At 63.3% G+C, this 14,437-nt stretch overlaps 1 protein-coding gene across 1 annotated transcript; it reads left to right on the forward strand.

The window, feature by feature from the left end:
• The first annotated feature begins 108 nt into the window (after positions 1-108).
• NRTN (neurturin) lies at positions 109-14,131 on the forward strand. The gene is made up of 3 exons (XM_045491688.1): positions 109-239; positions 10,764-10,939; positions 13,565-14,131. Exons 2-3 carry the CDS (start codon positions 10,771-10,773, stop codon positions 13,987-13,989), a joined length of 594 nt encoding a protein of 197 aa, XP_045347644.1. The 5' UTR covers positions 109-239; positions 10,764-10,770; the 3' UTR covers positions 13,990-14,131.
• The last annotated feature ends 306 nt before the right edge of the window (positions 14,132-14,437 follow it).

Consider the following 14,437-nt stretch of genomic DNA (forward strand, 5'->3'; position numbering starts at 1 on the left):
CAGCCCCAGCCCCAGCCCGGCCGGGATGGCCGCAGCCCGCGGCTGATCGAGCCCGGGGGGGCCCCATGGGCCGGCCCGCGCCGCGTCCCCTCCGCGGCCGCCCCCTCCGGCCCGGGCCCCCCCGGGCGCCGCGGGCCCAGGCGGCCCGGATGGCGGTCGCGGCGGCAGGGGCAGGGGCTGGGGCCGGCGCGGGCGGCAGGCGCGGCCACCACTGACGGGTAGTCGGGCACCCCGAGCAGGTAAGCAGGGGCAGGCGGGGGACCCGCAGGGCACCGGTGGTGGGAGGGGGGGCCGGCCCCCTGGACGGAGGTTTGGGAGCTTACTGGGGCTCGGGATAGACCGGTGGCTTCCCTCCTCCAGCCATGAACCGGTATGTGTATGAATGTGGGGTCAAGGGGGCGACAGGTCCGCGCACGGCCGGGGGGAGAGGTGGGCAGGGCGATCTTAGGTGCCTCTCCAAGCCAGGATCTGGCCAGGGTCCTTGTCCGACGGGACGAGAGCGCCTCCGCCTCCTTGGACCCCCAAGCGTGCGTCTGAACAGGGGTTGAAGCGGGGGCAGCCGAATCCTCTCCCCAGCCTCTAGGAGAGCGAGACCCAGACAGCCGCGCTGCCTTGTGGTGTGCACGGGGCTGTGGGGGGCGGGCATTCGGATCCGCAGACCCCAGCCGAGGAGCTGCCGTCGCGGCCCAGCTGCCCGCAGAAGTAAACATCTGTCAGTGGTGCGTTCCAGCCGCCGCCGCCTCCGGGGACACGGTGTCCTCCGGTAAGGGCCCGGCGCTCTCGGCTCCTAGAGCCGCCTGTTCAGCCACAAGAGGGCGCGAAACCCTTATGGGGGGGGGGGGGAGGGTAGTCCCTTAAGGGCAAAGCCTGGATTTGAAGGAGAGGGGGCCGTGCCTTCCTTGCTTTTTAGAAAAGGCATTTCTTGCTCAGGATAGTCTCACGGTTCTCCCAGAAGGTGCAGTTTGTGGGCTAGGCGTCATTAGGCAGAAGTGGCTGCAGACAGTGGGCGGATTTGGGGTGGGACTGGAGAAGGCAACGGCCACTTCCAGGGGTTGGCGCGCCACTACCCTCTCCCCCAAGAAACAGCGTGCATTGTGATGTCGTCACTTGCTGGGCTCAGCGGGCCTGTGGTGACCTGCAAGTCTGGGACCCCAGCCTGGATCTGGGGAGCAGGGCCAGGGTGGTGGGAGGCGGGGGGGGGGGGGGTTGCTGGAGGCCAGACCCCTGACTTTCCTCACTCCTGCCTGCCCGCCCTGCCCTTTCTCTGCCCAACATCCTCCCCTCTGTGTTCCATGACACTCTTTGTCTGTCTTCAAGTGCCCCAGGCTGAGGAAGCCCCAATGGGGCGTGACTGGTCTAGGCGGATGTCAGTGGAGGGACGACTCCCAGCTTTACCAGTTTACCCCCACCCTAACCCCTTGCCTTGGGGCCTTTTGGACACCCCTCCCCATTCCCTTCATCCTAGGATTCCTGAGGTTCAGGGTTCTGAAGGCCCCCACCCCCAACCCCGGGCTTTATAGACCACTCCCAGTGATGAGCTGCAAAGAGCTAATTCTAGGGGTACAGGGAAGAAAAGGAAACACCCCCCTCCGTGGCAGGGCACACTGGCTGAAATTCTGCCATCAGTGCTTGTCCCCTTAGGTTTCAGGCCTCAGTTTTTGGGAAAGGAGCAGAGGATATAGCTTTCAAGAGTCTGGGGCAGGAGAAGAAACGAGTTTCCAGCCAGGCACAAGGACACAATCAAGAGATTGTTCCCACAAATGTTTGTTGGAGGGTGACGGTGTGGCTGAGTGTTGGTGTCAGGGCTCCTGGGCCTCGTCCTTCGAGGAAGACAGACGTAGACCCAGGGTGGAGCCCAGAGTGAGGAGCAAAGGGTCTCCTTCAGGATAGGAGGATCAAGGGAAACTTCCTGGAAGAGGGGCACTGGGGCTGGGGCTGTGAAGGATAAGTAGGAGTTTTCCAAGTGGGAAAAGAAAGGGCATTCCAGGCAGGAGGAACTGCACATGCAAAGATCCGGAGGCAGAAAATGGCACTGCCGGTTTCGGAAAACCCAGGGTGTCTGGGTGAGTGTGGGAGGGAGAGGCTGTTCTGAAAGGTTGGCGCAGGGAGAACCGGGCTGGGGCGTTCAAGGACGGATTCCTGGAGGTTAGGGCTGGAAACACAGAGGAGAGAGGAATGGGCCTTTAATGCCTCTGGCATCCCTGGGCCCAGCCTTCTTTGCTGAGGCTGTAGATGCCTCTGCAGATGCATCCTTCCTGGTCCCCGAGGTGGAGCAGGGAGTCTGGGCCTCTGGGGGGAGGCCCACATGGGGAGATGGAGGGAAGATGGGGTCTTCACTCTGCTTAGTGAGCACCGAGTAAGCATTGGGCAGGCCCAGCAGGAGGCTGGTTCTCCCCAGTTCACAGCTGAGGAAACTCAGGCTGGGCTAGCCAGGGGATCGTTCCTCCATGCTCCACGTATCTCCCAAGCATCGAGCTACTATGTGCTGGGTTGAAGCAAAGGATCAGACAAGCCTGGTGCCTGATACACCTGGGGGTGGGGGGTGGGGGTGGGTGAGAGGCTCCCGATGAACCAGCCAGCCAGATCTTTGTGTGTGCAATTCCTGCTCCTTGGAATTCCCCTTCTTCTCCCACTTGGAAAACTCCTACTCATCCTTCACAGCCCCAGCCCCAATGCCCCTCTTCCAGGAAGTCACCCTTGACCCCCCCTATCCTGAGGTACACCCTTTGCTCCTCACTCTGGGTCTACCCTGAGTCTAAGTCTGTCTTCCTCGAAGGACGAGGCCCAGGAGCCCTGCCACCAACAGCCGCACCATGACTGTCCCCAGACACCTTTGGGAGGTTACTTTCAGGGGAGGTAACAGCCACACTTCAGCAAAGGTGTCCAGGAGCAGAATGATCTTCCCTTCAAATCCAAGGGAAACTGGGCTTCGGGCTGTTGCCGGAAGAAATCAGACAAGGGGCTCCCGCCTGCCACAGGTGGGTCTCACTTCCCAGTTGGGGAAACCGAGGCCTAGAGAGGGGGCACCATCTGAGGCTCAGAAGCTCAGTGTGTTGGGGACCTGACTCAGGATTTGAACTCTGGGGACTCAGGTGCCCCGGTTCCCAGGAAATCAGCATTAGGGTTTGAGTCACGCCTGAGGTCTGTGCCTCTGGCCCCCCTTCTGTCTAATGGCCAGCTTGGGGTGGCACCGTCCTGGCTACTTGCAGAGGACCCACGTCCCCTGTGCCACCCTCCGGGCCCCACACCAGCTGCTCCGCCGTGCCAGGCCTAATTAGGCTGATCCTGTTATCCCACCCCAGGGAGCCCCCTCCTGCCCGCCCCGGACGCCTGCAAGGCCAGCCCCGGGCCAGCCTGGCCAGTCTGCTATGGTCAAGGTGGGAATTTTACAGGCCAGCCGCACGCAGGGCCGGAAGTGGCGGGTCTGAAAAGCCGGCGGCCCCATCGCACACGCTCCCCAGCCCGGCCTCCCTGAGAACACACCTGCGCAGCCGCAGGTTCTGGAAGAGGACTCCAGGCACCGGTGGGGAACCGAGCCCCGGTCCCGCAGGTCACACGGCCCCACCGTCTCCCCGACCTCCTCTCCCCCACACCGTCCCCCCGACTCCCTCCGCTCCTCACACTGGTCGCCCTCAACGGGCCTCTCCACCTAGAACACCCGCTCCAAGTCTGCACTTGGTCTCAGCTCCAACGCCGCCTCCTCTGAGAAGCCCCCCTTGCCCACTCGACCTAAAGGCCGCCCCCCCCTCCCCCAGTCACTATCGCTTCGCCTTGTTTCGTTTTGTTCTTGGAACTGCCAGCATCTCAATTACCTTGTTTATTTCTCATTTGTGGCCCCCCCCTCCCTGATTGGATGGGGAGGAGTGTGGCAGGGGTGCGGCCCAGGTTAGCCTTGGTCAGCCCGCGTTCTCCGCCGGGTGCCACACACAGTAGGCACTCCATAAGTGCTGATGTGGTGTGTGGGGGGCAGAGCTCAGCCCGGCACACTGGGTTTGCTGCCATGTGGGCACTTGACTCGCTCTTTCTGCGGTGCTGAGTGTCTTTGCCAAAGCCTCTTACTCCTGTCGATTTCAGCCCCACCTTCTCCCAAACAGCAGGATCTGTCATGCCCTCCCACTGCCCCCCTGCCCCTCAGCATCACCCCTGCTACCCAGGTCCCAGGGACCGTGGAGGCGTTCGAGAGAACAAGTTCAGAGTCACACCTAAGTTCAACCTCAGCTCAGCCACTTACTTTCTGCGTCACCTTGAGCAAGGTGCTCTGTGTCCCTGCTCCTCAGCTTCCCCGTGTGGGAAATACCAACATCTTTTCCAAGGTCTGTGGGCACAATTAAACACGTGGAGAGCACTTAGCACACTGTTTGGCACTAAATTAACATAACAGCCAACGTGGCAGGGCGTTGATGTTATTGTTGTTATTAGAGAGGTCATACGGTACAGTGAGGAAGAATGTGGAGGGGGCATCGGGGCTGGGACTTTGAGGGATGAGGAGGAGTTTGCCTGACCATCTGTGTTCAGATCTCAGCTTGGCCACTTACACTCTGCTTGACCTTGAGCCGATACCTTCACGTCTTTGGACCTCGGTTTTCCCAACTATGAAATGGAGAGAAAATAGTCCATACCTCACTGAGTTACTATGAGGAAAGTGCTTAGAACAGCGCCAGTAGGGGGCGCCTGGGCGGCTCCGCGGGTTAGGCCTCCGACTCTTGATTTCCACTTGGGTCATGATCTCACCACGGTTGAGATCCAGTCCCACCTGGGGCTCCAGCAGAATGCGGAGCCTGCTTGGGATTCTCTCTCCCTCTCTCTCTCTGCCCCTCTCCCACTCATGCTCGCTCACTCACTCCATGAATGAACGAATGAATGAATAAAATAAATAAATGAAAAGAAAAAGAAAGAGGGGCGCCTGGTGGCTCAGTCGGTTAAGCGTCCAACTTTGGCTCAGGTCATGATCTCTCAGTTCCTCAGTTCGAGCCTTCCATCGGGCTCTGTGCTGACAGCTCAGAGCCTTCTTGGGATTCTGTCTCCCTTCCCGCTCGCACTCTCTCTCTCAGAAATTAATAAACATTTTTAAAACATTAAAAAAAAAAAATCAACAGCGGTAGGCTTGTTCACTAGTGCTGGTGTTAGCTGTTCTTATAGTTACTCCACCAGCACAGGTGTCCCCAGAAGTCACTCTGTCTGTACATCCATTGGCTTCGCTTGGGTGAAGACAGACCCGGAGCCCCTTAAGTCAAGCTCAGAAGCTCAGACTTGATTCTCAGAGTAGCAGGGAGCCAGCGATGGTTCTAGCAATCAGGCAACACAGAGCTTCTGGCTTGGGGGAAGCAGAGAGGCCGGGCCCCCACCTCTGGCTGGGCCTGGAAGGTTGGCTGGGGGTGTTTGTGACTGCACCCCCCCATGAGGCCGCCCCACAGGCTGGCCCCCAGCCCCTGCAGACGCAGCATCGGAACCAGCTGTGCTAGCCAGATGTTCCTGGTTTACCCCCAGATGTGTGTCGCCGGCTCGCGGCTGCCCTGGCTTCCCCACCTCCACCAAGGGGCGGGGCTGGGCCCTGGGGCCTCCCAGGGAGGGGGCACATTTTTGTGGGCTGCGGAATTTGTTTCTTGTTTTGCAGGACCATTGAGTCCTGCCTTGAGAGAACCTAAGTCCTGCCTCTGCTGGGACCTCAGTTTCCCCATCACTGGGACCTCCAGGAGCCATCTAGGGGGACGGAGAGGAGCCGGGCTGCCCTAGAAACGGGCCCGGCCACCAGCCCTGGAGCTGTCAGCGCGGAGGGAGGAAGCGTGCCAGCACGTTGTCTGAGGCCCAGCCTGCTGCCATCGGCCGGGCCTGCGGGACTTCACTGAATTAGATGGCCCTCCAAATGTGGGAGGGTGTCTCGGGCAGCTCATTGTACGGATGGGGAAACTGAGGCTCAGAGCGGCAGCAGCTGGCCCCATGGCATCCAGCAGGGAGGAGGCAGAGCAGGGATCGGAAATCAGCCAGTCTAGAGTCTAGAATCTAGAACCCCGGATCTGCAAGCCTCTTCTCACAAGCTCACCCATACGTGCGGGCCGCCCACACATCCGTCCTCATGGCTGCTCGGCCCGTGGGCAGTGACGACGGTCCCAGCAGCCACCGGTCAGGCTCCCCTGGGTCCTCGCTAGTGTTCTGGGTGCTGAGTGGCCCCCTTCGGGGAGATGCCCCCCCCCCCACAGGAAGGTCGGGGATGTGTCCAGGGGTGAGGTGGAGAAGGACAAGGCTGGACGCGGAGGGAGGCACCCTGTGAGCAAAACTATGGAGACTGCAGGGCTGAAGCAGGTGCGTGCCGTTGTGACTAGAAATACTGAAGCCTGCCTGCCCTTGCCTTGAAAGGCCCCGGCCCAGGCTGTCCTTCCCAAATCCCCCAGTCCCGAGAAGACAGCTGTGGACCCAGACACTATGCCAGCAGGACTGGGTAAGAGGGAGGGACCCACGGCTGGGGATCCAAGAGGGGAAGCAGGGATGGCTTCCCAGAGGAGGGCATGTGGGAGCCAGGGCTCTGAAGGATGAGTAGGAGTTTGCCAGATGCAGGCAGGCCCCGCTTCTAGGCCTCCCTCGGACTACAGAGATGAGGGGACGGAGGGAAGGGTCCCCTCCCAGCCTTCCTCTCCCTGGGAAGGAGCATGAAGCGGGTTCCTCCCTGAGGCCAGGAGTTCTGCGGGAAGGAGGCTGTTGATCTTAGGAACACATACGCCTGGCCTGCATCTCCTGGGAAGCTCCATGGAAAGGTGGAGCCTCAGGGCGTTCCCTGGGCACCAGGATAATGAGCAGCATTCTTGGCACTAGCACGGAAGCTGCTAGAAACACCCACATGTCCACACCCTCACCCCGGCTGTTCCTTGGGTGATCGGAAGCGCCTGGCTGTGTGACTTTGGGTTACTCATCCACCCTCTCTGAGTCTCCTCCCAGCCCTGGGCACGTTGTGGCCTCCGGCTAGATGTGGAAGTCCTCCTTGATCCCAATGGCGAAGTTCGGACTGTCACGGCCCCTAAGAACGCTCCCGTCCCTGGGCAGTGAGGACTCTCCAGGGTCGGGATATTTTCTGAAGGTTGAGAAGAGACCGCTGGCCGGGCCCCGTCTGGGCAGCGTGGGAGGCACCCGAGCTGCGTGGACCTGGGCCGTGTACCGGTCGTCAGGACAGGGCAGTTCGCTCCTGGGTCAGCAGCCTCCCTTCCGCTCACCTAACTCACGGCACTCCGCGGCTATGCCGCTCGCTCGCCCCCAGAACGTCCAGAGCTGACCGCCTGGCCACACCAGCGGGTGTTCACACGCGTGCCCCCATGTGTGTGAGTGTGTGGCCGGGGTGTGGGAGTGGCAGGGGCAAGCACGGGCGGCCCCAGTTAGGCCCCAGGCCAGGATGCACACGCGGCTGGACACCCATGAGCCTGCAGGTATGTGTCCCTGGACGCGCAGAGGCCCCAGTGCGTGCGTGCAATGCGTGCGTGTGCGGCCGTGCCCGTTCTCCGTGCAGCATGCCGGAGACGACGTGTGTCCTTCGGGAGAGTCTGAAAATGCTGGTGTGGGAGCCCCCAAGGGTGCAAGAGGCTAAGAACACCCGAGTGGCTGGGAGCGCGAGCGCTCGGGGGGGGGTGACAGCTCCCCGGATCGGGTGCCAGCGAAGCCGGCCTATCCTGGGTGAGGGCGTACAAGTGTGAAAGCGTGCAAGTGTGTGAGCCGGTGTGAGCGTGGCTGTCAGAGCGTGGGGGTGTGGGTGGCAACATGCCCCGGGGTGGGGGTTCGAGCACGTGAGTAGCGGGACGGAGAGACCCCGGTAGTGATCCGTGCCGCGTAACGGACTGAGCTGGTGACTGTGTTCAAAAACGGGAGTGTCACCACGTTTGCAGGTGGGGGTGTGAACACATCCGAGTTACTGACCGCGTTTTTGTCCGTCGGTGTCATCTTGCTTGAGGAAGACTTGTGAACATGCCTGGGGGTGTAATAATGTCGCTGGATGTGTGTGAAAATGCCCCAGCCCATCAATGTGGTCGTCTTTGTATATGGATGTGAGAACAGCCACGCGAGTGAGTGGGATGGGGTGGTCGTGCGAGTCCCAACGTGTGTGGAAACGCCCGAGTGCGTGAGGCCCATCGATTCGAGGGGATGAGTGTGAAAACACAGAGCATCAGTGGGACCGTGTTTGAGTGGCCGAGGGACAGCCGGTCCCAGTGGGCGCAGGCAGGCGTGTCTGGGTGTGTATGGGAGTGAGGACACCCAAGCGTGCCTCCGAGGACAAGAAGGCCGAGCGTGTGACCCCCACGTGTGCTGGGAGCGCACGGCTCCAGGTCCGGGGGCTCCACGACACCAAGAGGCTGATGGTGGACACCGGCCCCTCCCCGAGCCATCGGCCACACCCGCGGCACCCCTCTGGCTCAGGTCCCAGCCAGAGACAAACCAGTTGGGTGACCCCCGTGCTGAAAGGCCTATTGTTAGCAGCCGCTTATCAGCTGCGCCTACTGGCCCCCTCCAGCCTCGGCCCTCTGCTTTCCGGCCCCCATCAGGACTCCGGGGGGTCCCGTGGCTCCAAGGACACCAGGGGCTCCCGTGGCCTGGCCTTCTCACGGCCGGAGTCCCATCGGGCCTGGCAGCGTCCCACCCCCTCACCCCCACCCCGAGGGAAGCCCTGAGCAGAAACAGAGGACTAGAGCCAGGCATCATGCAGGGGCCTCGTTCAGCCTCACAGAGAAACTGAGGCACCCCCCCCCCATCTCCCCGCCTCAAAACGTGGGTGTGAGAGCTGGGGAGGTGCTGGGCGTCCAGAGAGGGCCTTGACCAGGTGAGGCCCACCGGGACCCGGCATAAAGCAGGGGCACTTTTAGAGCAAAGGGGCGCGGTGTGGGCACCTGACAACTTCGGGCGGGGGGGTGGGGGGTGTCTCCCGCTTGCTGTACAAATTTGACAATGAAATATTCTCCCCGCGGCCCCCGCCGCCCTGCGGGACCCGCCCCGGGCCCCTCTCCGGACTCCCCTCCCCCCTCACTCACTCTGTTCCAGCCACATGGGTCACCGCTGTTCCTCCCACGTGCCAGGCACAGCCCTGTGACCTCTGATCTCCAGGCTGGCCCCAGGTTGCTTGCACGCCCCCTGTGGGGGAGGAAGCTCGTTCTCCACCAACACCACCGACAGCCGCGCAAACGGCCCTACCAAACACCCCCAAAGCGGCAAGCCCTCAGGATGACCCAGCATCCGCTCCCAAGCACAGCACAGCCCATGCGTGTGGGTCCCGCCAAAGACCCCGGGTTCGAATCCCAGATGCTTTCCTAGCTGTGCCCTTGGGTAAGGCCCTACCTGCTTTGGGCCTCATTTTCCCCAGCTGTAAAACGGCGATCATGGCGCCTCCTTCGTGGGCTCAGCACGGGGTCTGCTACACAGCAGGCGCTTAATTAATGTCCCCTGCTGCTGGGTGGCCGCTGTAGGTCCTGCGCCCGCGCCTCCACGGGGTGGGGGTGGGGACGGGGAGAGGCGGTCCCAGACGCCCTGCGCTTAACCACCCAGGGCGGCGCCCATGCAAAACCGAGGTGCAAATCTCACGCAAATCCCGGCTGCGCGCGGTGGCCGGCAGCACTAGCGGCCCGAGGTGCGCGCGCGGGGGTGCCCGGCACCCGACAGCCGCGCACAGGCGCTGCTGACCCGCGTCCAGCCCGGCTTTCAGCGCTCCGTGCAAATGTTTACACCGGGCCGGACGCCAGGCCCCGCGCGGGCCGGCACCAGACGGCCAGGCGGGGAATGTAAACCAGCGGCCGGCAGAGGTCCCGGCGCGGGTGGGCGGGGGTGCGCATGCGTCGTGAAACACCTACTGTGTGCACTCAGGGCCGACTCGCCTAGGCGATCCCAGCAGGGAGTCCTCGGTGCCCTAACCGGGGGGGGGGGGGGGGGGGGGGCGGGAGCTCAGGGCACTGTGGTGGCCCAGAGGGTGCACACCTGCGCCACCCGGGGAGTATGAGCAGCCACAGAAGGCTTCCACGGGGAGGCGCCCTCCAGGCGGAGACTGAGAGGGGAAGGGGGCGGGGCTTGGAGGAGGAGGGGAAGAGAATATTCTGGGAGGAAGGCCCAGCTTGTGCGAAGCCTGGGGGTGGGTCGAGTGCAGCTGTGGTCCATGGATGCCCCTTCTGGGCATCAGTGTATGTGTCTGGGGAGGGGCGGGGGGACCCGGGCTCAGAGAGGGACAGGAAGTCACTCCCAAGGACCTCACTGTGTGAGGAACAGTCTCAACCCCAGGGATCCTGCCTCCTAGAACGTGCTGTAAATCACCAAATCTCCACCACACCCTGGTCCCACAGTGCCCCCTGCTGGGAGTGGCCTCCCCTCCTTCCAGTCTTCCCCCAGGCTCACTGGGCTGCACCCACCCCAGCCTCCTGGGTGCACTGGCCAACCTCAGTCCAGCCTCAGGACTTTTGCACAGGCTGTTCCCCCGCCTGCGATGCCATTCTCTTCTGCCTGGCCAACTCCTACTATCGTTCAAGTCTCAGCTTTCCACCTCAGGGGAGCACTGTGGGACCCCCCAGGTGGGGGTGGTTCCCCGTTCCCCCTGGCACCCCGCCCACCCCTTTCCTTGGCAGCATTTTTCACAACCTTGTTCAGTGGCTCCTAGATGAATCATTTCTATGTTATATCTGATCATTAAGCAGAAGCGGTTTGAAATCAGGGGCCCCACCACGTCCCCGGTGTCTGGCCCAGTGCCCCGTGCCCGTTTGTCGCCTGAAAGACGGACGGAGGCCATGTGGCTGCCCATCCCGTGCCCGCAGGCCGAGTATGCAGCGCTGGAAGGCGGCAGCCTTGGCCTCGGTGCTCTGCAGCTCCGTGCTCTCCATCTGGATGTGTCGGGACGGCCTGCTCCTCAGCCACCGCCTGGGACCCGCGCTGTCCCCACTGCGCCGGCCACCTCGCACCCTGGACGCCCGGATCGCCCGTCTGGCCCAGTGTAAGCCCCTCCCCGTCGCGGGTCAGATGGCGGGATCCAGGGGCGGGCACAACGGTGGAATTTCCGGCAGGGGCCACGGAGGCTTATTTAGATGGGGTGTAGGGGGTGCCAGTCCTCCCAGCGGCCTGGCAGGGGTGGCATGGGGGCGGAGGTGGTGGTTGAGAACCGGGTGGCGGGGGGTCTCTTGGCTCAGCTGTCATAAGGAATTAGGCTCTGGCCCTGAGGGGACCAGGGGACCAGATGGAGATTAGACCTGGGCATCGGGCCCGGAGGCCCCCACCGCACAGCGGGGAGTGTGCGGAGACGGAGGCTGCACCCGAGTCCCCACTGACCTGCCCGGTGGACAGAGACCAAGCGGAGGGGGAGACACGAGAGACCTAGAACTGGGGAGAGAAACAGAGGCATAAAGGCTCAGAGACAAAGAGGCAGGAGTTGGGAGAGATGGACATACTAGAAGGCGGGAGATGCAGACTTGAAATACGGCCTCCCCCCCGGGGGGGCGTGGCCCCCACGGCCAACTCCCCACTCCTTCCAGGCACCTGCCCTCTGCCCTCCTGCCAGGCATGGGCCGGGCATGGGTCCCACCTCTGGTGTGCGTGCGCGCGCACGTGTCCACGCGGAGCCGCGCGGATGACCGAGGTGTACGTCTGGGCGCGTGCAACGGGCCTGTGGGGGGGGCGACAGGCACGCCTGCGTGCAAGTCCTCGCCGGCCCTGTGGGCCCACACAATCCTCCTTTCTTGGGCTTACAATGGACAAGGGTAGCCGGCGGCACGGGCTCCACTTCCGTCGGCCGCTTGGCCGCTTCTTCCTGCGGCGTCAAAGAACTTCCAGGACACGGGTCCCAGACACCCCGGATGAGGCCCCCAAACGCTAGTGTTCCAGAACCCGAGGGCACAACACCCATCGTGAAATCTCAGGCACCGGGAAGGGGCTCGGTCCGTGGGCCGGTGATTTCCTCCCTGGACCCCGTCCCTGGGCACAGCCCTCCTAAGGGAAGCGAGTGACCACGGACTCCCCTCAGAGCCCCAGTGTTAGGCCCCGAGACCAATGCGCTGATGGTGAAATTTCACGGTTGGGGCGGTGGGAGGGGGAAGGGCAGAAGCTGCTGCTGACCTCACCCCTATGTTCCAGCCCCTGTGCCGGTGGCCAGGCCTGCTGGAGGGAGGCAGGGCAGCAACACCAAGAGATTATTCACTGTTTATCTGAAATTCAAATTTAACTGGGCATCTGTGCTTTATCTGGAAAACTCTCTAAATGTATACCTTAGGGCTGGGCACAACACGGTGGAATTTTAGGCAGCATTAAGTGAGGTAGGCCTGAACCTGACCCCAGAGCCACCCCAGTCCTGCCCTGGACTTCAGGAACTGGATACGTGATGCTCATTGGATCCACGCTTTCCACTGTCCAGCCTCAGCCAAAGCTGAGGGACCCTATGAGCCTCCTTGAGCAGAAGGGGACACTGAGGCCCAGAGCAGGGCCATCACCTACCTGAGTTGTACAGGGCTGAAAGTGGCCTAGTAGAACTAGGGTTTGACTCCTGAGACACCCCCCCACCCCCCGTGGGAACAGACATCCCCATGGTGACAGACAGGCTCTCCCACTTGGGCCACGCCGTAAGCTATTTCTTTGGGAGCCGGGGGTGCCGGCCTGGGGGCCCTTAGGGGGCTAAACTCAGGATCTCCTTTCCCAACCACAAGTATGAAGCTGCCTGAGGAGGGCTTGGGAACCCCTCCCTGCAGTCCCACAGTCCGCACCACCTGCCACTGCCACGTCTATACTTCTGTCCTGAGGCTGCAGGCCCAGCCGCTTGGGAAATCAATTTAGGCTACGGGGCCCTGGGAATCGGTGACTCGGGGCACCTCCCGGCGACCGTGGGAGAAGAGGACTGGACGGGGGCCAAACTCGGGTGCACGATGGAGGCGGGAAGAAGGCTGTTTGGGCTTGTCTGTGTCTCTGCCACCTGCTAACAGTGTGGCCTTAGGCAAGTCTCTGTCGGGTTGGATGCCCAATTGCCTTACCTGTACCACGGGGGTGGCTGTGACGTTAGGTGGTTGCCACGCGCAAGGCCTCACATGCAGGCCTGCTTCTCCTCTGCTCGTGCTGAAGCCCAAACTTCTGACTCAGTACTGTGGATGGAGAAACTGAGTCCCACCACGCAGTGGAACAGGAGGAACGGGGCGGCGGGCGGGGGGGGGGGGTTGGGGGGTGGGCCCCAAAGAGTGACGTAGAGACTCGTTAACAGCTCAACCAAGGGTGAGCGGTTGAAGCCTGGTGTGGAGCTCCCCAACACTGGTCAGAGAGGGTGTGCCGGTTCCCCGGGACAGCCCAGCATAGGGGTGGGGCCAGCGGGGGACCCAATCAGGGACAGGGATTTGGCCCAGGATACCCCCCCCCAGCTGAGTGCTCCCTTCCTTCCCTGCCAAGAGGAGGGAGCAGCTCTGTGAAAGGGAAAAAGTCCCAGTGCAACGGTGCTTAGGGACAGGGTGCACAGAGAGGGTGGAGGGGGTGGGGGGAATGCGACAGCTGCGCCAGCGCCCCAGCGCGGGGCTGTTTTTGCCGGGGAACAGCGAGGGTCCGGCGCGCTCCCCCAGCCACCCGCTGACGCAGCCCTTTGTCCCCGCAGATCGCGCACTGCTGCAGGGCGCCCCGGACGCGGTGGAGCTGAGCGAGCTGACGCCCTGGGTCGGAAGGCCCCCGCGTCCGCGCCGTCGGGCGGGGCCCCGGCGGCGGCGCGCGCGTGCGCGGTCGGGGACGCGGCCGTGCGGGCTGCGCGAGCTCGAGGTGCGCGTGAGCGAGCTGGGCTTGGGCTACGCGTCCGACGAGACGGTGCTGTTCCGCTACTGCGCAGGCGCCTGCGAGGCGGCGGCGCGCGTCTACGACCTGGGGCTGCGGCGGCTCCGCCAGCGGCGGCGGGTTCGGCGGGAGCGGGTGCGCGCGCAGCCCTGCTGCCGCCCGACGGCCTACGAGGACGAGGTGTCCTTCCTGGACGCGCACAGCCGCTACCACACGGTTCACGAGCTGTCGGCGCGCGAGTGTGCCTGCGTCTGACCCTACCTCACCGGCGCCGGCGCGACGGCGCCCACCGTCCCGCCGGGCAGGCCCCGCGGCCGCAGACTGCCCCTGCGCAGACGATGCCGTCGAGGCCCCAGGACTGTCCAATACCCGCTCCAGATAAAGTGTGGAAAGCGGAGCGTGCGTCGTGATTCCGCGTGCCGGGGGTGCCCACCTCTCCGAGGGACCCGAGGGCGGGGGGAGAAGGCGCCAGCTGCGCTGGGAATGGGGGCGGGGGCGGGCTCCACCTGCCGGATGGTGGGAGGGTCCCGTGGGCTTTGGGGGAAAGGAGGTGGACAAGAGGGTCCTCCTCCCGTGGGACAGAGAGCCGAGTGGGGCGAGTGGGGGCAACGTCGGCCGGGACCGTCCTTCCCACTCGCCTGCAGGTCCCCGTGCCCCTTCCCCGACGTGTCCCTCGTCCGCCGCCCGGTCAGGCGAGCTTGTG

The sequence above is a fragment of the Leopardus geoffroyi genome, chromosome A2, assembly GCF_018350155.1.
Source record: "Leopardus geoffroyi isolate Oge1 chromosome A2, O.geoffroyi_Oge1_pat1.0, whole genome shotgun sequence".
NCBI classification, from domain to species: Eukaryota; Metazoa; Chordata; class Mammalia; order Carnivora; family Felidae; genus Leopardus; species Leopardus geoffroyi.

Excerpts from the sequence above, each read along its gene's own strand:
- NRTN (XM_045491688.1), top strand. The coding sequence starts at position 10,771 with ATGCAGCGCTGGAAGGCGGCAGCCTTGGCCTCGGTGCTCTGCAGCTCC. Across the intron at positions 10,940-13,564 it reads GATCGCCCGTCTGGCCCAGT|ATCGCGCACTGCTGCAGGGC; the intron begins GTAAGCCCCTCC and ends TTGTCCCCGCAG.